This window comes from Branchiostoma belcheri, unplaced genomic scaffold, assembly GCF_001625305.1.
Source record: "Branchiostoma belcheri isolate BF01 breed outbred unplaced genomic scaffold, Haploidv18h27 scaffold50, whole genome shotgun sequence".
Classification (NCBI taxonomy): domain Eukaryota; kingdom Metazoa; phylum Chordata; class Leptocardii; order Amphioxiformes; family Branchiostomatidae; genus Branchiostoma; species Branchiostoma belcheri.
In genome coordinates, this window is record NW_017804132.1 from 1,302,936 (window position 1) to 1,326,729 (window position 23,794).

At 39.5% G+C, this 23,794-nt stretch overlaps 1 protein-coding gene across 1 annotated transcript; it reads left to right on the top strand.

Annotated features, from left to right (window-relative positions):
- Positions 1–753: 753 nt before the first annotated feature.
- LOC109480349 (anoctamin-1-like) lies at positions 754–22,062 on the top strand. The gene is made up of 20 exons (XM_019782543.1): positions 754–857; positions 3,654–3,867; positions 5,941–6,045; positions 8,076–8,339; positions 9,354–9,427; positions 9,953–10,050; positions 10,611–10,792; positions 11,347–11,525; positions 11,994–12,212; positions 13,471–13,651; positions 14,366–14,482; positions 15,044–15,068; positions 15,867–16,073; positions 16,536–16,693; positions 17,131–17,336; positions 17,942–18,126; positions 18,499–18,604; positions 18,988–19,171; positions 19,735–19,767; positions 21,823–22,062. The coding sequence occupies exons 2-20, from the start codon at positions 3,795–3,797 to the stop codon at positions 21,975–21,977; spliced, it is 2,751 nt and encodes a 916-aa protein (XP_019638102.1). The 5' UTR covers positions 754–857; positions 3,654–3,794; the 3' UTR covers positions 21,978–22,062.
- The last annotated feature ends 1,732 nt before the right edge of the window (positions 22,063–23,794 follow it).

Here is a 23,794-nt window from a genome sequence, read left to right on the forward strand (position 1 = left end):
GTTCTTGAACTTCTTCGCTTTCCTGGGGAGGGGCGTTTTTCCGACTCTGGTATTACAAAGATGCGTACTTAATTCGCCAGGGAAAACGTAAAATAGCTTACCTGAAATCGTAGTCTTACTTTACCACATTGTCGAAATTGAATTGATCTTCTTAATTTTATAATAGGAATAATCAGTAATCAAGCTCATGATAACACTTGACTTGACTTACTTGACTTATGTCGAGTCCTGGTGTCCCTGGCTTCGAGACAAAATGGCTGACCAACACTCTCTGTCTTCCACCACTTGGCCCATGGAACTTAAAATCAAGATTTTAACTCCATGCTTGGCCCAAGCAGTCCACCTCCAGGCCACCGTGTCTTTCCTGGGGCAGTCTATAACACAACTATTAAGAAAAGATTATTCTAAACAACAGCGATTCCAATATTTACCAGCAATTTATACGACATATGAAGTATTACGTAATGTAACGTTTTAACATTTTTACGTACTAGCATTCGAATCGGCGGATTATCTTGTAATGTCATAAAATAATGCTCTATGTTCTAACAAACAAACAAATAAATTAATTCAACGTGTACAAAATATTGCTTTTTGTCTACAATCAGTAGCACTATGAATTCGGTGATTATGGCATATTTTAGCAATGTAAAACAATTTTAGGAAGGTCTAAGTGACAAGAACACCATTGCCGAATCGGATGTTGCGAATGAAGAGGACAGTCTTAGTACGGGAACATTGCATCCATTCCACGATGGCGGGAATGTTGATGTAAATAAAGCACATACTGTCCACCGAAACCGCTCGGCGTTTGGCCTTTCCTAGGACGTTACAGCACTGGAAGACTACCACAGAAGGTAAGAGTAGTGTTTTTAACGTATTAAATAGGTGTGAGGGGCGAAAACTCTACTCTAAAACTACATATTAGCTGTGTTACGTGGAACATAATTTTTACGTCGCCCCCCTCCCACCCTAACACGTTAGTAGCAGCTGCTAGCTGCATGGTGTGCTCTGTACTAGTGCCCTAGTAGCCTCTACCAGGCTTCGGGAAGCGGCTTGATAGAGTAGAAACGGGCCATATAGAGAGATAATATACCATTGGTTTTCGCTAAGAGAACAGTTTGTCGCTCCCAGCAAATCATGTTTATTTGGCCATCTTCCTTCTACCTCCATGATTTGGCCATTCTTTTCTACTGTTTGTCTTTCCATCTGCTTCCCGAAGCCTGTTAGAGGCTAGGCCCCGAGGCTAAGGGTGTTGTTGTAGGCGTGACAGCTGTCACTAGTATGAATATAAATGAGGTAACTGATACTAAACAATAAAAATTAAACATTATATAATGTACGACATTATATAGTGAAGCCTAAAGTAGTGCTAGTTTTAATAATAGACAAGTCAATATATGTCAAAGAATGATATATGCAAAGATTATGATATGCAACAAAGGATCAACTTAGGCAAAGGCAGTCCTTAATTGTACCCTGAGCAAGCTACATGACATTGTTTTGAATCATTGACCGTCAGAAAATGTTACAGTTTTCCACCCCAAACATCTGCTTGGAGATTAGATGAGTGTAGCAGGAAATAACTACATGTGTCTTTGACTCTTTGTAAAAGACCACACCCACTCTGGCCTACTGACTCATAACAATTAACAGTTAGTAGAATATTCTTCAATCAGTGACTTTTTGAATGGCAAGGACGTACATGTTTTCAATGTCGACAACGAATATTTGGAGGTGCGTGTTTCTAGCTTTTCAAAAACAGTCACTGATTGAAGAATATTCTACTAACTGTTAATCTTATGTGGCTGATAAACCTCTTCAATGACTCATACCTGTCATTTGATACATCACATGACCTGTCCATCATGTAGCAGACATCCCCCATAGTCCAAACCCCCCTGGGAGGATATAATAACAATGTTGCCCTATTCTAAAAGCATTAAAAAGACTAAATGGTCTCATAAACCTTTTAAATACTGTGTTTCAGACAGAAAATTGTTTTAAAGGTGTTAATGTATGAGGGCCTGCATGGGGGGTCCCGACAACTCTAACGTCTAAGCTCTGTGAGACTGCCGGCTATACATACATATTATGCTGAATTCAGGAATTCAGTACTACGTTAAATTCCAGTAGCTATAACGTATGATGTAGAATAAAAATGGCGAATTACGCTCTACGCAAAATGTGCCAATTACGCTCTACGTTGAATTAGAGTGGTCCGTCTACGCTTTATGTGCAATTAAAACAGCCGATTACGCTCTACGGAAAAGGGCATGTGGGAACTTTGATACAGCATTTTGAAGCGTTTTTAACGCATTCTTTTAATAGCCGGGCATCCTACATAGCCGCTTAGAGAAGGTTCCATTCCCACCACGGTTCCATTCTCTCAGCAGATGTAGGACGGCTGGCTATTGAAATAACGCGTTAAAATGGCTTCAAAACGCTGTATCTAAATTTCCACCCACCCCGGAGCCTGCACAGGAGGCTAATGCGGCCCCCATGTGTTAGTGTTAGAGACATGTGGTGGGTGGGGCTGGTCCAGATGACCATATTTGGTAGGGGGAAGGGCACGGGATGTCACAGACTGTCTGAATCTGAACCAGCTGTCAGGAAGTTGTTCGTGTCCTTGTATCTGACTCAATCATGGCTGCTAGAGACTGTCTTTTCAGGGATTTGTACTTATAGTAATGCTGTGTTAATCTGGATAGTCAACATTTGAAGGTTTGCGCATGTTTTGATTATCATAGCTCAGTCGTAAATGTTACTGGGGACCGGGAGAGACAATTTGAGGGATCGTAAACTTGACTTGGATGGCACTCAGGCTAGCTGGGCTACATGTGTGGTGGATGTGTGGCATGGTAGTACATGTAGATAGTTAACTTCTAATGATTCATTCTTTCCAGAACTATCTCAGAGTGGAACTGTCACTGTCACCAAGTACAGTTAAGGGGAATTGTCATTAGATAGCTATAAAACAATGTCTAGAGTTATATGTTCAATAGGGTTAGGTGTAACAAGTCGGTCGGTGTAATGTAGCCAGCTGCCGCCGCGCTGTGTGCCTGCAAAGCTGGTGTGTTTAATGCTGAAAGGCGGTTATACCGGCTATACAGATACAGATACAGATAAAGACACATACTGTTTATTTCCAGGGTTGAGTCAATGCATGCATTATGTAATAGCACTTGATTGATTGATTCCCAAAAATTTATTATAAGTATTTTTGGATGCTGAATTTGGGTCAGACCAATATCAAAGACATCATATTTCTGTAGTGTTTATTCAGGACTATGATACTTGTATGATGGAGAGGCCAAAGGTCAGAGGTCAGGCTGAAAGCAAAACAACATTTGTATATTGAGCATGCTACAAAATGTACATTTGGGCCATGTGGGCAAGAACATGCAATTATTAATATCATCGTTATCACCTAAAATTAATTGCAATACTGCAGAAGTAATGACTAATTTCCATTCCAAGTTTTGACAAATTGTCATACTAAGACTAGCCTGGGTGCCATACGATTTGTAACGGCAGCCCTGTTACGAATCGGAGACACTAATTACTAGTATATGTAATCATTGATGAAGATATGAATTTTTGGCATTTTTCTTATTTCACAACATGGCTGATGTCTTGCATTTTTGTTTCAGAACTTCTCTCGAAAGTGAATCAGACGAAGGTGCAACTACAACAGAACAAGTAAAATACTTTTAGAGGATAAGATTAACTAAAGACATACAGAACAGAAGGACAGAAACACAGGAGTTCCCGTTTAGTTGAAGTTGAAGGATATGGCCAGTCCTGTCCGAGATACTCACTCAGCGATCGAGATGGAGGAAAGAGCTGGACTGATTAATCACACTGGTGAGTAACTTACTCGAAGGAACTTTACAAAAAATATTCGGTACTAACTAAAGTTATACTCAGTTCATTAAATTTGCTCAAGTTCCTTCACGTGTATTTTTATAAAACACATTGATTTGGTACTTAGATGTATATACATGCAGTTATAGAAATTAGGCCACACCAATTTAATTTGTTGGTTCACGGATTCGCCACTTCATTTCTTTCTGAATTGCAAAAAAAAACATTTTAGCTCTGAATCAACATGAAATACTAGTACATTGTTACAACATGTACATCATTATCTTTTAATCCCTTACAGGTTTAAACAACAAAAGTTTTTCAGCATTTGCAAGTAACTGTAATGATAAGTCTCCAACATGTAGTTAGAATGACTTCAACTGCAAACCTATTTTGTATATTTCATTTGGGAGGAATCTGACCTCTAAACTTGGCTTTTAACTACAATAAAAGCTGGCAGCTGTGTCGTGTTTCATCATTACGTGACTCTGATATCATATACGATATAGGATGATGTCACTGCTATAGGGTCAATAGCGTTCATTGATTTTCTGTCCTGGCGATTATCCAAAGTTTTCTGACAAGCAAGTTGCACAGTATTTCATCACCAACTGTGAAGCACCAAGACGTGTACATGTCAAGTTGAGAGTATATTAACCTCCGTAAAATGTTTTCTCACATTACGTTTCTCTTAAAACATCATAATTCTCATGCATTCTGAACATGCAAATTGAAGAATACTCCATGTAAAATTTTAAATCAAGCAGCGGTGGACTATACAATAACGTAATCACATTGTCAGCCCTATTTTGGAAGGGTTCCCAATAGTTGTTGGACAGTTTACAGGATCAAGCATGACCTGCATACATGTACGGAGGGAGGGTACCTCTCAGACCTACCTTTCTCGGTCTCCTTACGCCACTTGTATGGATCAGGATTCATTTCTTGAAGAATCTACTGAAGATGTAGAGAATTAAGGTCACCCTCGAGCTCTCTTCAGCCATGTTGGTGCTGGTATAGTTGGCTACGATTCTTTTTCATGGATGACCCTTTCTTAACAAAGAACATTTTGTCGCCAACTGCTATTGGCTCCTCTACCAATTGACCATGGAGTTTCGCAGCGGTGCAGTCGCAAATTTGGTGACCATCTGGTATAGGCTGGGCTACGATTCTTTTTGCGGTTGACACAGTCATCTGGACGAAGAAATTCTGTTGCCAACTGCTATTGGCTTCTCTTCCAATTGACTATGGAGTTTTGCAGCAGTGCAGGCCCAATCTTTGTGACCATCTTGGTGTGCGGGTAGAATTTTTGATATGTTGGACTCGTGACATTTCAGTAGCAGAACTACTTTAAGATGGCTTCACCTCCTAAGGTTGTTGTAGAAGGTACAAAATGTTACAAACTGTCTAACTACTAACTGAGTTAGGTTTGACATGTAGATGGATAAGACACTGTAATATAATATTATAAGCATGATGTGATTCCACTATTCATTCATTATTTAATTATTTAATGGAAACTGGACTAGGATAGTATCTTGTAAACTTATATTTTTATCTTTAAGTTACTTCTGGTAGCTTGTGTATGAAATCCTCATGCATGTAGTACATGTACTTTTATTCTTGAATCCTATCAGTTCCAGGCCTTTAGTTCCATGAGAATTCCATCACAAACTAGCTCGAGATCAGTATCCTATTTCATGGTATATCGCAGACTTGGTGTGGTGCCACATATAACTCCATGTATGTTTTACAGTGGTAAGACTCAAAATCAGTGTAACAATTTTGCATGGTGTTTATAACATTACATTTGATGAACCAGACGTCTTTCACCATGGTAACTGGTGTTGGGTTACATCATGTTGCAATTCTATAGTAGAAAGGATTTAGACTCGTCACTCCTGTCACCATATATGTGAATGTGGTTGAGTAAGAGCATACCATATGCAAAGGTAAACGTTATGCATTTTCTTTGCAAATGTTACTTTTCTAGTTTTATTGTTGTGTTGAGAATTTTTGCTAAAACATACGCTTGGTTCATGACATCTTGTGGTTGACCTTTGCCCTCTACAGGATCGCCTTCGAGAAGTATCCCATCATCCTCTCCTTCCTCGACGGCAGGACTGGACAACCTGGCGCGGTCGCCTACAGCCAGCAGCAGGATGGGGTCAGACGAGGGTAAGACTGGCCAAAATACACTCTGTATTTAATCAATAAATGCCCTATGTATAGAGATAATATTTAGGTTAGGTTAGGTGTAACAAGTCGATCGGTGTAATATAGCCAGCTGCCGCCGCGCCGCGTGCCTGCGAAGCTGGTTTGTTACGCCGAAAGGTGGTTATACCGGCTAAACTGATACAGAATATTATACTGTTATAACGTATCCTTATTGACATTGTGTAGTGGTGTAATGTTACGTTTCAGGACAATATGGCGGTTTTAAAAGTTCTTCATTGCATTCAAAAGCATTTGATGGGGAAGAATCAAGACAGTGGCCACTCCCATAGTGAATATTTTTCAATTGCATTAGAACTACATGCTTGTTTCTTTTTCAATATTATTTGAATATTAAATTCTTTTATCAAACACAACCTTAAATGCAAGTTAACTACCATTAGAGAAATTGAATAAGGCTTCAGGCCAAGTCGCATTATGTATCATATCACTAATCAAGGTCTTCTGGCAACTGTCTTGATCTCGTTAGAAATGACAGTGCCAGACTTTCCAATATTCAAGAAAACCATCTTTGAAAACAATCAAAATAAATTTGTGGGTGAGGAAAGTTTATTGCTTATTACTAAATGTGGAATATTTTTATGCTATGCATCAATCTGATCATACATGTACATAAAGCTACATAATACAACACAGAATCATTGCATTTTCAGCCATATCTAACTTAATTTTCGTTGACAGGGTGACAAATACTACTGTTTTGAATGGCGGGAATATTGCAGCTACAGGTAAACAACAGCGCACACAAACAACAATAATGAACACTACCATACTGTCCATATGATGACAATTCCTTTCTACTAGTAACTCCAGTGTTTCTCTATGATCTGTGAAACGTGTACAGTATGTACCCTTCCTCACAGGCTATTCACAGAAAACATTCAGGTTCTGTGTTTTTATACCAACACCAGTATCAAGATATCTCTTTAAAACTATTTAACTTTCTTTGCAGTGTTGACACCGAAACATATTCTAGTGGACTCTATTGTTTTGTACTGCTCAATTCTTTTCTCTTGCTTTGTACATTCAATCTGTTTGTGAATGTGACTATAATTATATCAGAGAGACTGAAGATCCTTGTTTTCTGACAATATATATATATATATATATATATATATATATAATTGTAGCCACTACCAGGCTTTTTTTTCAAAGCTAGTACATGTATATAATGGGACCAGGTGACATACTGATACTTGCTTATATTTAGTTTCAAGGCTAGTGTGCAAGGAGGTTTGAAATTTTGATTCTATCCAAACTCCAGACTGTTCTTTGACATATGCTGTATCCAGAGTTATACTTTCTATTCACATCTCACAATTATACACATCTAATTCAGATAACTGTTGTTTCTCTGCCAGCTGACAGGTCTACTATTAATCAATAATGTGATTCTTCCCTGATTGACTGTTGATTGTCTAATCTTTTTCGTCATAGCCCCCCCCCCCCTCTGGCAAAACCTGGGTGCCAACTTCTTCTCACTAACCATGTTTTCTGTGCTGAAGCCATGATCTTGTAATCTCAATTTCTATTTATAAAATTGCTGCTGGATTAACAGTTTACAGTGTTGTTTGTTTGTTTATTTGTTTGTAGAGCTGCTGGATTTAAGGAAAACCTAGTAGTTATATTTACTGAAGGAAAACTTGTTTTTGCTGTGTTTCCTCTTCTTCTTCTCCAAACACTGACCTCTGACCTGGTCAATGACCTGATTTGTTGACGTCTCTCACCATGGTAATATAACTGGTGTTGGGTTACATCATGTTCCAATTTTATAGTAGGAGGGATTTATACTCCTATCTGACCATATACTGTATATGAATGTATTTGATTAAGAATTAACAGACCATACCATATGCAAAGGTAACAATTATGCATTTGCTTTGCAAATGTAACCTTTCTAGTTTATTAGATGCATTTTCACCACCGAATAACAATATACATGATTGTTTACAGTGTTGTTTGTTTGTTTGTAGCTGAGGTCACCAGCGAGGTAACCAGCATCGATGCAGGCGAGGTTTTCTTCAGCGCGCCGGACTTGCGAACGCCAGAGAGCAGCGGCCCTCACGGCCTGTACATGTCCGACGGTGTACGCCGTATCGACTACGTGCTCTCGTTTTCCATCACCGACCCAAACATCGAAGCAGAGAGACAGAGACTGAGGAATGAGTTTGAGAAGAATTTGGAAGAAGAAGGGCTAGAGTTGGAGAGAGACTGGGTGGACCCCAGGCCTGTGTTAGGTACAAACAATACTGTATTTCACTTTATGTTCACGGTAGTAAAAGTGCAAGGTCTGAGAAAAATGGATATGTTCAAAGAACTATATATTCACGGTGGTGATAGGTGCAGGAAAAAGAAAGTCCAGGAATTATTTGTTAACTGTAATGTTAAGTTCACGGTACAGAAGTGACAGTGAAAACAGTGAACATAACAGTACCGTGAAAAAATCAAGAATTACAGTAACCATTATTCTGTGAAAAGTTTCATCAGGTTGGTAATTCACTGAATAAAGAGACTCTTTTTTCACTATAGTCTGCTGTGATGTAGGGATTTATTTCAAGTTTCTGTCAAGGTCTGTTCTAATTATAAGCATCTTGTAATAAGTTAGCAGTCAAGATCATGATAACAACCCCTGATCTATTCATACATGCCTGCCCTAGACAATGAGTCAGATGGAAATGGTGAAATTCAGCTAAAAGAAGGTAAGATAGGGCCAAACGCTGAATGTGTTGTGATGCAGCGATGTTGTGTCGTTCTCATAGTTTTTTTTTTGTTCTTGTTGGACTAAACAATTCTTATGTGGAGTTAGTCAAGTTTTTGTATCTGCTATTGTGGTGCAACAATGTTCTGGTGTTATGTCGGACCAAAGGTATCTTAATTTTCAGTTTGTTACATGTTTGTTAAGTGTTAAATGTACATGTACAGTGAAACAGTGTCTGTGTTGGATATGCTTTATCTGTACAGTTAACCTTCTGTTGGTTGATGGAATTTTTGGGTCGGCTACACTACTTGTTTTACTGTTTTACGTGGGCTGTGCTTGGTATAACATGACAATACTGTATCACAACAATATGATGAGTGTTGGTTTAGGAGTTTTTGTTTCTGTTGAAAATTTTTGACTGATTTATTTACATGTATTTCTGATGAAAGGGGAAAGAAATGATGTAATCTTGATCCAATCTCTTCGTATGGTCCTCAAAACATACACCACCATGTACATGTGTTTAACCAAAGTTATGTTGTTTTACTTCTAGGATCCAAGAAGACCTACTTTGTGAGAATCCATGCACCATGGGAAGTGTTGACAAGACATGCAGAAATCAGTCAGGTAAGAATTATTCTAATATGGTACATTTTTATCATGTATTGATACTAAATAAAGGTTAGCATTTATTATAAATATAGCCATATCGTTGGTTCATAGCAATGTGAGAGTTGAGAGCAACAGACCAAGATAAACAGTTTTAATTAAATGTACAGTTGTAATCCTTGTCTTTTCTTCACTATGCTAAAATCCCCCCTTGTTTGATTCAGGTACAAATGCCCATTTTGAGCCCTGCCAAACCTATATCATCGGTCCATAGCTATGTGAGAGTTCAGAGCAACAGACCAGGGTACCAATTGTTATAAATGTACAGTTGTAATCTTTGTCTTTTTTTTGCTGTCCTAAAATCCACCATCCAAACCCCACTTTGTTTCAGGTACATATGCCTATCAAGCGCATTGCAGTACCTGTATCATAGGTCCATAGCTATGTGACTGTTTAGAGCTGCTGAGTAGGATACCACATGTTGTAATTGTATAGCTGTAGTCTATTTTCTGTCCTTAACACCTCCAACCCTCTTTGTTTCAGGTCCGAATGCCCATTAAGTCCCCTGCAGTACCTGTACCTGCACAAGGTGTGCTGCAGAAAGTTACAGCCTGTCTGGAGAGACTACTCGACCCCTTCAGGTATGGACATCTTAGGTTGTCTTAGAAACTTTAGAAATTGCCTTATAAAGTCTTTTTAGTATCTTGTGTAAATCTATCTGCCATTCAAATGTTGCATTCATTCTTGGAGTAAAGTATGGATGGCATTCAGCACCATGGACAGACCTATTTACAGTTGTGGATGGTATTCACCACCAATGACAGACATGTCCAGTATTGTGGTTGGCTTTCAGCACAAGAAACCGACTTATTCAAAGTGTTGATGGCATTCAGCACCAAAGACAGACCTATTCATACATATGGATAGTGTTCAGCACCAAGGACAGACTTGTTCAAAACTGTGGATGGTGTTCAGCACCAAGGACAGACCCGTTAACAATTATGGATGTTGTTCAGCATCAAGGACAGGCCAATTCACAAGAGAGACTGACCTACTAGTATTCATATGTGTGGATGGCATTCAGCACCAAGGACAGGGCTATTTGCCAGGCTTTTATAGATTCTTTGCACAGAAGAATAGTGAGAAAAAGGCATATTTTCACAGAATGATTGAAAAATACATACCCTAATCTTTTCCCCAGATTACCAGAAGAAGTGGAGGCCAGATTCAAGCCCAAGAAGTTCACCTGCCCTTTTAACCGTGAACGGGAGACGATGTTCGACATCAAGGAGCCGGCCTCGTTTTTCCGGCCGCATGTCCGAAGTCGCATCGCGTACTCCATCCTGCTGAGGAACAAGTTCGGACACGGGGCGACAGAATTCGGTGACAGTTGGTGTTGATGTTTGTTCATCACTTTTGTTTTTTTCACAACTCAACAAGGAAGGAAGGAAAGAATATAACACAAAAACACTGTCTTATTCCTTATAGTCCTCTTCCGACAATTAGGCTAATGCAACATTGGATCCAAAACGATACTTTTGTTTATTCACAAGTCAACAAGGAAGGAAGGAAGGAAAATAATGCAGAAACACGGTTTTATTCTTCACAACCTTCTTCCAATGGTTAGCCTGACAGACAATGCAAATTTGGATTCAAAATCATTATGATGCTTTTGTTTTTTCACAAGTCAACAAAAAAGTAAGGGAAAAAAGAACACAGAACATTCTGGATAATCATCTTTTCAATCATCTCTAAGAGAATTTGTGATTTATGAGCAAAAGTGATGGAAAACATCTCAAATACAATGTAACATGCATTGCGTATGATGGATATTTCTCTGCTTTTAAAGGTATGAATTTTTTTATATCTTTACTTTTAAGTCTGCTATAATAATATTTTCTTTATTAAAAGTGCAACATCTTCCCTCCTGACTACAGGGATAGCGAAGGCCCTTGCACTGGGTATGTATGACGGCGCATACCCCATCCATGACGGGGACTATGACGACAAAGCGCCCGACAACGACAGGAAGACGCTGTACGAACACTGGGCGCGCTTCAGCTGCTTCCTACGCTACCAGCCCGTCGACCTAATCAGGGACTACTTTGGGTCAAAGGTCAATAGTTCATGTCTATTTTGGGTCAAAGGTCAATAGTTTGTGTCTACTTTGGATGACAGGTGAATAGTTTATGACTACTTTGTGTCAAAGGTCAATAGTTCATGACTACTTTAGGTCAAAGTTCAATAGTCTGTGTCTACTTTTGGTTAAAGGTCAATAGTTCATTACTCCTTTGGGTCAAAGGTCAATAGTTCATGATGCACTTCAGCAAGTCTTTGAACCTAGCTTGAAATTCTCTGAATAATTGTAAACTTAAATATAGATATAATAAGAAATAAGAAACAACTGGTTGTTTTCTGTGTTGCATATTCAGTTCAACATATTCTTTAGATAAAAAAGATGTGAACATAGGTTGCTGCATTCCAATGCCATAACGGCATTACAGATCATAAATCCTCATTGACAAGCATGACATTCATTTTTACTGGTATCTCTAATTACAAGTTGAATGTCTTTCCCCTGCAGATTGGGTTTTACTTTGCCTGGCTGGGGTTCTACACCTGGATGTTGTTTCCCGCGGCGATTCTCGGCCTGGTGGTGTTTATCTACGGCATCGTGACCATGTGGTGGGAGAACCAAGTCAGCGACGAGATCTGTAGGGACTACTTTAACGAGACGATGTGCCCGCTGTGCGACAAGTTCTGTGGGTACTGGAGTCTGGGGGAGAGCTGCCAGTCTGCGATGGTAAGTTAGTGGTTTGTTTAAAGTTAAAACTTTTGGTCCAACACAAAGAAGTTCTCTTACCCAGAGCTTTCGACCAGTCACTGTGGTCTTCCTCAGTAGACTGACCCAGTGAGGCTTGTTACGTGGCTTCTTTGAAGTTTGTGATTTGATTTGATTTGATTTGATTTATTGAAATTGCTACAGTACAATACATGTGGGACACAGGCAGCTGTTGCTGGTGTTGTGTCCCACACATAGAAAGAAATACAGGACAGACAATACTCATTTTCAGTTGAGTTAAGTGGGGAAAGTTGTGTAAGTAAAGTTCCTTTCAAGTCTAGGACAGCACACTTGGCAATTCTCCAAGGAGAGGCTTCCTCAGGGACATTGAAATCTTGACCCTCTGAAATGCTACTTCTTGCATTTAGTGGGGCAAATTTTGCTGGTAGACTTAGCTTAGTCTAGGTAGTGTAATTGAATAATAATTTTCGACATGATCATTGATGTTTCAACTCTGTGAAATGGTACATGTATGTTGTACATGACTTGTGTGTAGATATTATATACATACAATACATCTGACTGAATAGTAGTAAGTGCCTTGTATATAATAGCTCTGATTGGTCAATGTTTGATACAGTTACATACATGTAATAACCAAAAACCTGACCTGTGTGTGTGTCTAATGTGTAAGTACTGTCCAGAAGGAAAGGAGTGTCCAGGGGCGGTGGTGAGTACAGGGAAGCCAAAACTTACACAGAGAAATACAAATAGCATGTGTATGGTGGTACATACATTTGTATGGCAGCATTGCCTGTGGGGTTGTGCATTGGCCAATCAGAGCTACAGCTAGGAATGATTGACAGCTTTGCAAATGAAAGTTATATGATTGTACCCTTTTGCAACTGTACAGTCAGCCAGAGTTCATCTTCAAGAAAAATGTTTTGCATACTGAGTATTCACTCTTCATAATTTTGAACTCTTTTCCAAGGGATATGTGGAAGAGTCAAATTTAGTGATTTGTTTTCAATTTCATGGTTCATAGAAGGTTAAACAATGGTACAAAAGCTGAGTTCATGAGCATTTTTTTGGACTGCAAAATACTTTTCATGCTGCTGAGCAAAATTGCAGGCATTTACATGTCAGCTGGTGTATGAAGCTGCTTCATTCCTAGCCTGACCAAATCATGCTTCGAGCCGGTGGTAACTACATGGACTAAAGGATGGCACCCTACGGAAAATCCTCATGTTTTAAAAAACAACCATGCCATTCATTTCAGGCGTCTCACCTGTTTGACAACCCTGCGACGGTGTTCTTCGCGATCTTCATGTCCCTGTGGTCGACCATGTTCCTGGAGCTGTGGAAGCGGCGCCGCCACGCGCTGCAGTACCTCTGGGACCTGCAGACCTTCAGGCAGGAGGAGGAGAGACCCAGGCCACAGTTCGAAGCTCAGGTAATATAAGACATCTGACCCTAACTGACTTCAAACAAGAGCAGAGACCAAGGCCACAGTTTGAAGCTCAAGTAGTAAAGATGTCTGATTTATCCTTGTGCACTTGATGATTTGTAGGAAAGCTTCACCTGTATCTCCTGTATCATGAAAATCAGATAGTTGCAACCAAGGCTCTTGTTGCAACATAACAGGCTCGATTGAGTTGTGGATGGTGTTCAGCACAAGAGACTGACCTATTCAAGAGTGTTGAAGGTATTCAGCACCAAGGACAGACCTAGTTATAATTGTGGCTGGCATTCAGCACTAGACACTAGGACAGGTTTATTCACAATTAGGGATTGTGTTCAGCACCAAGGACAGACCCAATCACAATTGTTAATGGTGTTTAGCACCAAATTATGTAGGGTGTTTACACATGGCATTGGAGCTGAATGTGTTTTTGAATGTGTTTTCACCAAGGTTTTATGAAACTGTAGAAGGAAATGTGCAAAACATGTTTGAACAAAAAACTATGAAACTAACAGCAATCAATAGTTTGTGCTTATAAACCTGCATTTCCCCTCTGGTCTCTCAGTCACTGACGAAAGGTAGTGGATACTAGCTGAAACGTCTGACGTTTTCAAAATCATATCCAGTTGCTTGAGTAACTGCTTTTTGGCGTATTGTATTACCTGGATGTCTAACCTTCATCGACAAAATGGCAAAAATGTGCCAAATGTCCTCCAGGTCCGCCACACGAAGAGAAACTGGATAACCCAGGAGGATGAGCCATGGCTGCCCTTCGTCTACCGCATCCCCCGCTACATGCTGTCTGCTGTGTTGGTGCTGTTTGCTGTAAGTACCTACTTACATTAGAGATAGGCAAATGTCATTATGTTTATCTTTGCAGAAGGAAACCATTATATAGATATTGTTTTTGCTCAGTTTCTTCTTCTCCAAACACAAAAGGTCAATGACCTGAACCAGATGTCTATTACTATGGTAACTGGTGTTGGGTTACATCATGTTGCAATTTTATAGCAGGAGGGATTTAGACTCCTGTCACCATATACATGCATTGCAAATGTTACCTTTCTAGTTGTACATTTGTACATGTATCCACTTGTTTGTTTTTAGACCTTATGATAGTCACTCAGACAGTACTTTAAATTTATTGATGTGTCAGTGAAGATTGTAAATTGTTGTCGTAATTCCAGATCGCCCTGGCGGTTGGCGCCGTGTTTGGTGTCATCATGTACCGGGTGTCCGTCCAGGCGTCTCTCGCCCTCAACATATTTTCTAGAAGCTAGATTTGATAGTAACTTTCTACTAATTTGAGACAACTTCCTACTAATTTGGGTGGTTGTCTTAGCCAAGTTTGACTGTGTTTTACTCCAGATCGCCCTGGCGGTCGGCGCAGTGTTCGGTGTGATCATGTACCGGGTGTCCGTCCAGGCGTCTCTCGCCCTCAACAGGAACGAGCTCATCGCAACCAATGCCAACCTGGTAACCACGGCGACCGCCGCCACCATCAACCTGACCATCATCCTCATCCTGAATACCATCTACAGCCACATCGCAGAGTACCTCACCGAGCTGGAGCAGCCGAGGACGGAGACGGAGTTTGATGACAGCTTCACCTTCAAGATGTTCCTGCTGCAGTTCGTCAACTATTATTCTGCTATCTTTTACATCGCATTCTTTAAAGGTACCGTATCCCATGCAGTTTTAGGAAACAATTAAGTCAATATTCTAGGGAAACTACACTATCCCAGTTTGAGGACAGTTTCACCTTCAAGATGTTCCTGCTGCAGTTCGTCAACTACTACTCTGCTATCTTCTACATTGCGTTTTTCAAAGGTACCACATGCAGTTTTTAGGGCCAGATATTTCAAAGTCAATATTCTAGTCACTTATCTACAAGTATATAGTAAGGCCACACCGACTTAATTTTATGGACATCCTTTGAAGACACCTGTGCACACAGGCAAATAAAGAAAAAATCCAGCCAAAGAAAAGTGCTGCTAAACCACAGGAATACAAACTTGATATTGTGAATTGCAGTAGTACATAGAGACTTTTACGACAAACCGACACATGCTGGCCTTTTCCGGCATTTATGAGTCAGCACTGTACTGATTTCTTGAGTTTTGAGGAGCCTCGGCAGCCTGGGTACCATTCTCCGTAGTCACAACCGGGTCCCGGTAGCTACCATAGACCACAGAGGATGGTACCCAGGCCAGAGCCTTGGAGGTTTTGACCAATTTTATTGCATTGGCTGTCTTTACAGGGCGTCTGATCGGTCGTCCGGGGAAGTACGTGTACACGCTGGGTTATCGTCAGGAGGAGTGCTCGCCCAGCGGTTGTCTGGTGGAGCTGTGCATGCAGCTGGGCATCACCATGGCAGGCAGTCAGCTCATCGCAAACAACCTCAGGGAGATCTTCCTGCCGTATGTCATCATTTGCTCATTCGTTGATCGTAAAAGTAGTGTCTACAGTTTACTTAGCCATCCAAGGCTAGAAATATATAAGTTATAGGTTATATAGTTATAGTTATAGTTATATAGTTATAGTGCAGGTGAAATTGGAGCTGTGCAGTGTATTTCTGAGGTTTATACCTGATGTCCATGTACTGGATTTATGTAAATATACTAGTAGGTGTATGTGGATTTTTTTTGCTGCATTGACTATTAACACTTTTCAATTACTAGTATAAATGAAGAAACGATGGCAATGGTTTATGAGCAGTTTTACAGTAGTATGAACTACATATTTCAGTCTCAGTGGTGCCAGAAAATTTGTCTGATGCAGGTAATTTTCAATATTACCTACAACATGCAGGTATGCAGAAAAAAGTATTTCACGTTTGTAACTGATTGAACCCTAATGTTTTTCCCCCTGAATGTCTGCAGTAAGATCCTGGTGTGGCTGAACTTCCGGTGGCTGATCCAAGCTATGGCAGGGAAGTCTGAGGAGGAGAGGAAGAAAACCGGCCTGTCCAGGTGGGAGCTAGACTACCTCCATGTGGACATTGGACCCAGGGGACTGTTCTTCGAGTATCTGGAGATGGGTGGGTACATCTTAGGGACTACCACAGCCTTGCGTTCAATCATTTATCATGCTAGGAAAATATGCACTACTTCTACATGTATGTCTTTGTTGCTTTAGTATAATTTTCCTTCACTTTCAACTGTTGTGAAAGATGTAAGAATTGTTTTAAGCAACCAAATAAACTGACTTAAATAGACTTAACCATCCACATGTCCTTTTTCTAAGCCTTGCATTTTCACCTCTAGTGTAAAAAGTTTAGCTTAACTTCCAGTAGTACATACAAGATTTATGAGTGTCTCCAACATAAATGTCTTGATGTCCTCAGCTTGGTACATTATACAGCAACAGTGTCACATAAGTTAGACTACTACATTTGAAAAGACTTTGAATGCATTGCAGCATAATACCATATTATATTGTACATGCATTACAAATTTGAGCACCTTTCCTCCACAGTTATCCAGTTTGGGTTTGTGAGTCTGTTTGTGGCAGCGTTCCCGCTGGCCCCTCTCCTGGCCCTCATCAACAACATCCTGGAGATCAGACTGGACGCACAGAAGTTTGTCTGCAGCTTACGTAGACCCATGGTGGGGAGGGCGGCAGACATCGGTGTGTGGTACTACATCCTGGAGGCCATTTCTACCATCTCTGTCTGTACAAATGTAAGTACGGTAGTAAGCGGTTACGTAGTAAGTGGGTTAAAAAAGAGACTTGAAGTTGAATAAAAGTTGTGCACAGTTACTATCTAATGGTGGCTTCAAATGGCTTAAGGCAAGCAGACACAAGATCAAGAAGTTATGGGTTTGATTCCATGCATTGCTGGCTAGATGCTGTGTGTCCTTTACTTACTCTAACCAAGTGTAAAATGACTACCTGTGACTTTTGTTGGGAAAGTAAAAGGCAGTGGAAGAGAAATGGGCTCAGCCTTCCAACATCATGCCCTAGACTCAGTAAATCAACAACACACTGGACTTATGGCCTCAAAATTCAAATGACATGTACGTGTTTGACTACATGTATATGATTAAACCAAGCTCATTACATACTGTTTTTGCTTAGTTTCCTCTTTCTCTTCTTCTTCTCCAAACACTGACCTCTGACCTGGCCAATGACCTAATTTGTTGACTTCTGTCTGAACGTATATATGAATGTATTTGAGTAAGAATTAACAGAGCAGACCATATGCAAAGATAGACATTATGCATTTGCTTTGCAGATGTTACCTTTCTAGTTCTAAATACTGTGTCTTTTCCCCTATATTCCCCAGGCTTTTGTGATTGCCTTTACCTCTGAGTTCATCCCCCGGCTGGTCTACACCAGAGTGTACAGTCCTGACGGCTCACTCAACGGATACCTCAACTTCAGCCTGTCTTACTTTGAGGTGAAAGACTTCAGAGAAGAAAACACGCCAAGAAACCCACTCCATCTGGGGAACAATGTCACGTTTTGCAGGTTAGTGATTTGCATTAACACTACCTGGCAATTATTAACTGAAATTAAATCACAGTCAGATTTGACCATAGATTTAATGCTGTTTTCATGTCAATGACTCTTTATTGCAGCAACTTCAATTTTATGTAAAGAGCAATATCTGTAAGACTTTTTTGAGATATACATGTAACGGTTATGTGTATGAAATATCAAATACATGTGTATGATTAAACTGTACTATATGAAGCCCTCAGAACAACATTTATTTTAAGAAAATTTATCTTGCCTGTGATTGTTGTAGACTTGTCTACAAAATGATTATGTAATTGTCAATGAATGAAATGTTCTTCTACATTTTTATTTCTGATGATGATATTTTCTCCATACTATTAGGTACCGTGACTTGAGAGAGCCGCCATGGTCAGAGGACCCTTACGAATACTCCAATGCCTTCTGGCATGTGCTGGCAGCAAGACTGGCTTTTGTAGTGGTTTTCCAGGTAATCTCAAAGCCTATAACTCTCCGTTACATTTTCGTGTGGTGTGCAAAATTATTATTTGCAGAATTCAGCATTTATTAGGACTTTAAATTATGTAAACTGATGTATCTTTCTCATATATACAATCATTAGTATAATGATACAGTTATGCCATATATGTTCAAGCTAACTTTTCACATTTCACAAAGGCTGTAATGTTATACATACATGTATGAACAACTGTAGCATATGATAAAAGACACTGTATTTTCCTGAATGTTAAAGGTCACACCATGCTTTATTTATTAAATTTTAATTACTTATTTATTTAATTCATCTTGATACAACTGGGTAGCTCTTTCAATTAGACAAGTTGCTTTAACTTCTTTTCCCTGTTTCCTTAGAACATCACCTTCTCGCTGACTCGGTTCCTTGACCTTCTGATTCCTGACACCTCGTACGACCTTCAAGACGCCATCAAGATGGAGGAACAGCTAGTCAGCCGCGCCATCCTGGACTTCGAGCTTCAGCGGACGAAACAGCGACAGCGGCATAACCGCTTCAGGAGACAGATGACTGCACCACCAGGTAAAGCGATACCAAAACACGTCATATTTATTATGAAATAAAGACTAAGCTTTAACTCCCAATTCTGTAATCTAAGTGTTGGAAGTTAAAGCTTAGTCTTTATTTCATAATGACTTGTACTAACACATGTACAGATGAACTTTCATGCTTGTCACATTTATGTTTACCGAAGGAAAATAGTGTTTTGGCTATGTTTCCTCTTCTTCTTCTTCCGTTCCAAACACTGACCTCTGACCTTACCAATGACCTGATTTGTTGACGTCTGTCACCATAGTAACTGGTGTTGGGTTACATAATGTTGCAATTTTAGGAGGAGGGATTTATACTCCTGTCTGACCATATATATGAATATGAGTAAGAGTTAACAGAGCAGACCATATGTGAAGGTAAACATCATGTATTTGCTTTGCAAATGTTACCTTAAATTTCTAGTGCAGATTGCATCTTCTTTCTTTTCTTTTGTCACCCTCATTACATTATGGGTTTTGTGCACGTGCAGTATGTTCTGCCAACATGCTGTTAGAGTCTCGAGTCTTAAACAGTCACTTTTTCCATTCTTTTAGACGAAGATGAGCAGCATAGTCCAACACCACCAGGTATGGAAGAATTCCCCTAAACTTTCCTTAACTTCCACCACCATCGCCATATAGCTTTTGCCCACTTCCCTGAGATTTCCAGCATTTTTTTTTTCATCTCTTTATGGTGATCCTTCTAGTGGGTTCAAGTTTCAAAGCTGATGAATGATTGTTTTTTAATTTATATTTATCATCCACTGACATGAACTTTTTTAGGGCTTCTTCCCAGTTCTCCTATAGCTAGCTGCCCCTTTCAGCTGTTTTTTTTTGTACCAGGTCTTTAAGGTGTTTTTTATAGTATAATTTGCATTTGATTGATATTTTTTTTTTACATTTTTAACTTTTTACACTCTTTTTGTAGCAGCACGTGGTGTCCATGCTTTCTATGTCACCAGTCAGTGGGTATCGCTTCTTTTGCTAACAGCTGTTCTAGTTGTCTCCTTAATTGTCTGGCTTGTACATTTTGTACTTCCTAACTTCCCTTGTTTCCCATTGTGTAGCACAGTGCAGTCTGCCAGTTGGTTGTAACAACTTTGCTTCTTCCATTTTACTGTTTTGTGTTGTTTGTATCAATAGTATCATGTTTTACATGTACATGTATGTAAGAAAGCATACTGTGGCTCTTGTAGAATGATACAATACCATTAGTCTAGCTGTCATAGTGGAATGAGTATTATCCTGTGAACCAGTCAGAATTGCCCTGAGGAAGGTGACAGACGGTCATCGAAACGTCGGCTGAATAAAAGACTTGCTTGTGTAAAAAAAATCTCTTTACTCAGAGTAAACTATTATCCTTGTTGAGAAGTATTGCAGCTGACTAGGTCCACATGTGTTTTGTGTCTAGGTCCATCGTACCATTGTTAGGTATACGTCTGTACACAATTTCACGTATGTGTAAGTATGATCATGGTAGATCTGGATCTGCAGATTTTTGCGCACAAATTTGAAAATTGTATACAAAAAAAGAATTACTAGTTGTCAAGTCCAAACATTTTCTTCAATATATGATGTTATATTAAAAGTTATTCTATTGGTACAAAAATCTGCAAATCCAAGGTTGTTTACTAGTCTGTGTGTCCAGGATATCAGTAGTTTTAGCTCATATATAACTGCTGGTGCCATACATTAGGTGTGTGTAATAACATTGAGTTTCTTTCTGTTCCCATAGGTGGCCATACTGATAACGTTACATGATGTAGTTTTACATTTATGTAACCTGTCAGCATTGCTTAATTTTGTCTCCAGATGCTATGTGTTGTTGCTTTCATGTAGCCTGGTTGCCAAGCCTATTTTTTAGCTGCCAAGCAATTGCAGAGAGGACGAAAGAGCTTTGGCAGCTAAAATAGGAGGGCCTGCATGGGGGTAGTGATTACGAATTACGTTAAATTCTCAGAGCTGATTACGACTTTACAGTTACGGTTTGGGAGGCTGCCTACAGAGTACGAGGACTAAAAAGGCCTGATTACGCCTTACAGAAAAGGGCATGCAGGCCCCCAAATAGTTACACAGGTTTGGTAACCAGGCTAGCTTTCATGTTGTGGTTGAGGTGGTGTGTGTGATGTTGGCATCATTTTGTATATTCCCTCCCCACTTGCTTCAATAATTGTTAACTTTGCTGTGTGTTTCTTGCACACCAAACAAACAAACAAACAAACAAACAAACAAACAAACAAACACAGGCATTGTACATGTGGTGGCCATATACAGTACTGCATGCAATTGATATATGTGTATAATATGCAACAGGGCTCTTACCAGCTCAAAGGTTTTTCCATCAGCCCAGGTTCATGATCAGACCAAGGGGTGAGAGTGCTCGCAATCTAGGGGCTCCGTAGGCAAATTTTTCAATTGAGCCTTTAAAAACAAAATTTCCCACATTTTGAGAAGGAACTCATGTTGTTGGGAGTGGATATTGCATATGGTTATATTTTTCACCAAATGTTTTTGGCAGTTTTGTCAGTCAAGGTTGACGGATTGGTTTTGGAAAGAAAAATGGGTGCTGGCTAGATCCCTGATATGCAAACTTCAAAAATTACATCTTTCTACTATTATATTCTATCTTTCTTGTTGCCATAGCAACTCCAGACCACCATGTTGACTCATGGGAAGCGAACCTACACAAGAGAGTTTCCGGTATCAGCCCGTCACGGTCCCAAAGTTTCAATCCAGGCAGAGGTCAAGGTCGAGGTCAAACCAGTGGAACATCTTCTGATTATGAGTCAACAGTATAAGGAACAAGTCATCAACGCTACCAGAAGAAATTATTTATGAGAATTGACTACCGGTATATCTGTTTAAAGTTAAAATTTTCGATCCGACACAAAAATTCTCTCACCTAGAGCTTTCCTCCAGTCACTCTGGTCTTCCTCAGTAGACTTACCCAGTGAGGCTTGTCACGTGGCTTCTTTGAAGTGTGACGTCAACACTGGGTCAAAGGTATCTGGTAGATGCCACGATCTTCAAAGAAGCCACGTGACAAGTCTCACTGGGTCAGTCTACTGAGGAAGACCAGAGTGACTGGTGGAAATCTCTAGGTGAGAGAACTTTTTGTGTTGGATCAAAAGTTTTAACTTTAAACATGTAGCTACCGACAGATTAACTTTCATGATAGATTGACTCATTGGGACAAAAACTTCTCATTGTTTGTTGCTAGTGTTTCTCAATCCCAGTAGACAATCAAGCAAAGTCTAAGTCTTTTGCCAGACAAATCAAGAATTCAAGATTGTACATTGTATATTAACTTTCATTCTATAACCAATACAGCTGCCAAAATGCAAGCTCAGAAGAGAAGGTAAACTATAATTCAGTTAGTCTTAAATAGCACATACCAGAATGAAAAGAAACCATACTGCAAATCGCATGCTCTGATGACAAAGAACAACTGTGGAATGTACCTTTAGTACTTGAATTGTAGACTTCAGTACACTGTATGTGTAACATACAAATGGAGTCGATATAATACGTCTTGTTGCCATGCTGTGGTACATGTTATATCTTTAAGACTCTAGCTTTGTGTTATGCTACATTCTCAGACTAACTCTACTCAGAGTTTTATCTCAGTTTATTCAAGTAATTTTCAAATGTTGCATGTCTGTATATATATATATACTTTTATATAGTTTGTTGCATGATATTTTAGTGTCAAATCCTTAGCATTATTTATTTAAAAAGTACATGTAACACTGAAAAATTTGATAGCTTTAACAGTGTACATGTATTATATTTGTTTTAAGGGTTTTGTGCTGCATGGTTGATATTGAATTTGTTGCATGAATTTTATGCGCCAATGTCTTGCCAAATATATCTTGACAGTGAAATTAAGAATATGAACACGAAATAATGTGTGAAAAAATTTGGTTATACAAATTTTACAAAGAAAGAAGTGATTAAATCATGTGCTGTTCTTACTTGGAGTCTTCTGTGGTGATTTCTTTGAACGACCACTGTCTTTGAATCTTTGATTGCCACTCACAAAAATGTAATACAAGCAATCAGAAATATTCATAATATTATGAAAAGGAGGATTATAACAACATATTGGTTGATTATGTTTACCGAAGGAAAACATCTTGTTTTTGCTCATCTTATCCAAACCAAAAAGGTAACTGACCTGAAACCAGACGTCTGTTACCATGGTAACTAGTGTTGGGTTACATCATGTTGCAATTTTATAGCAGGAGAGATTTAGACTCCTGTCTGACCATATATATGAATGTGTTTGAGTAAGAATCAACAGAGCAGACCATATGCGAAGGTAAACATTATGCATTTGCTTTGCAAATGTTACCTTTCTAGTCAGTACTTAATATCATTGAACTAGATTAAAAGCTAGTAAAATCTTAAGACATTACACCCAACATCTGCTTGGAGATTTTACCGACATACGTCATAGGTCAAAGGTGAAGGTTTGAGGCACACCCGTCCTTCCACCTGCCCTTACACACCTGACTGACTCAGCCACGCATGCGCCAGGCGACAACAACAAAGACGAGCCGGCAGGACCCACACACCTTCCGTCCTGGGACGTCCTGATCCAGATTTTTCCTCA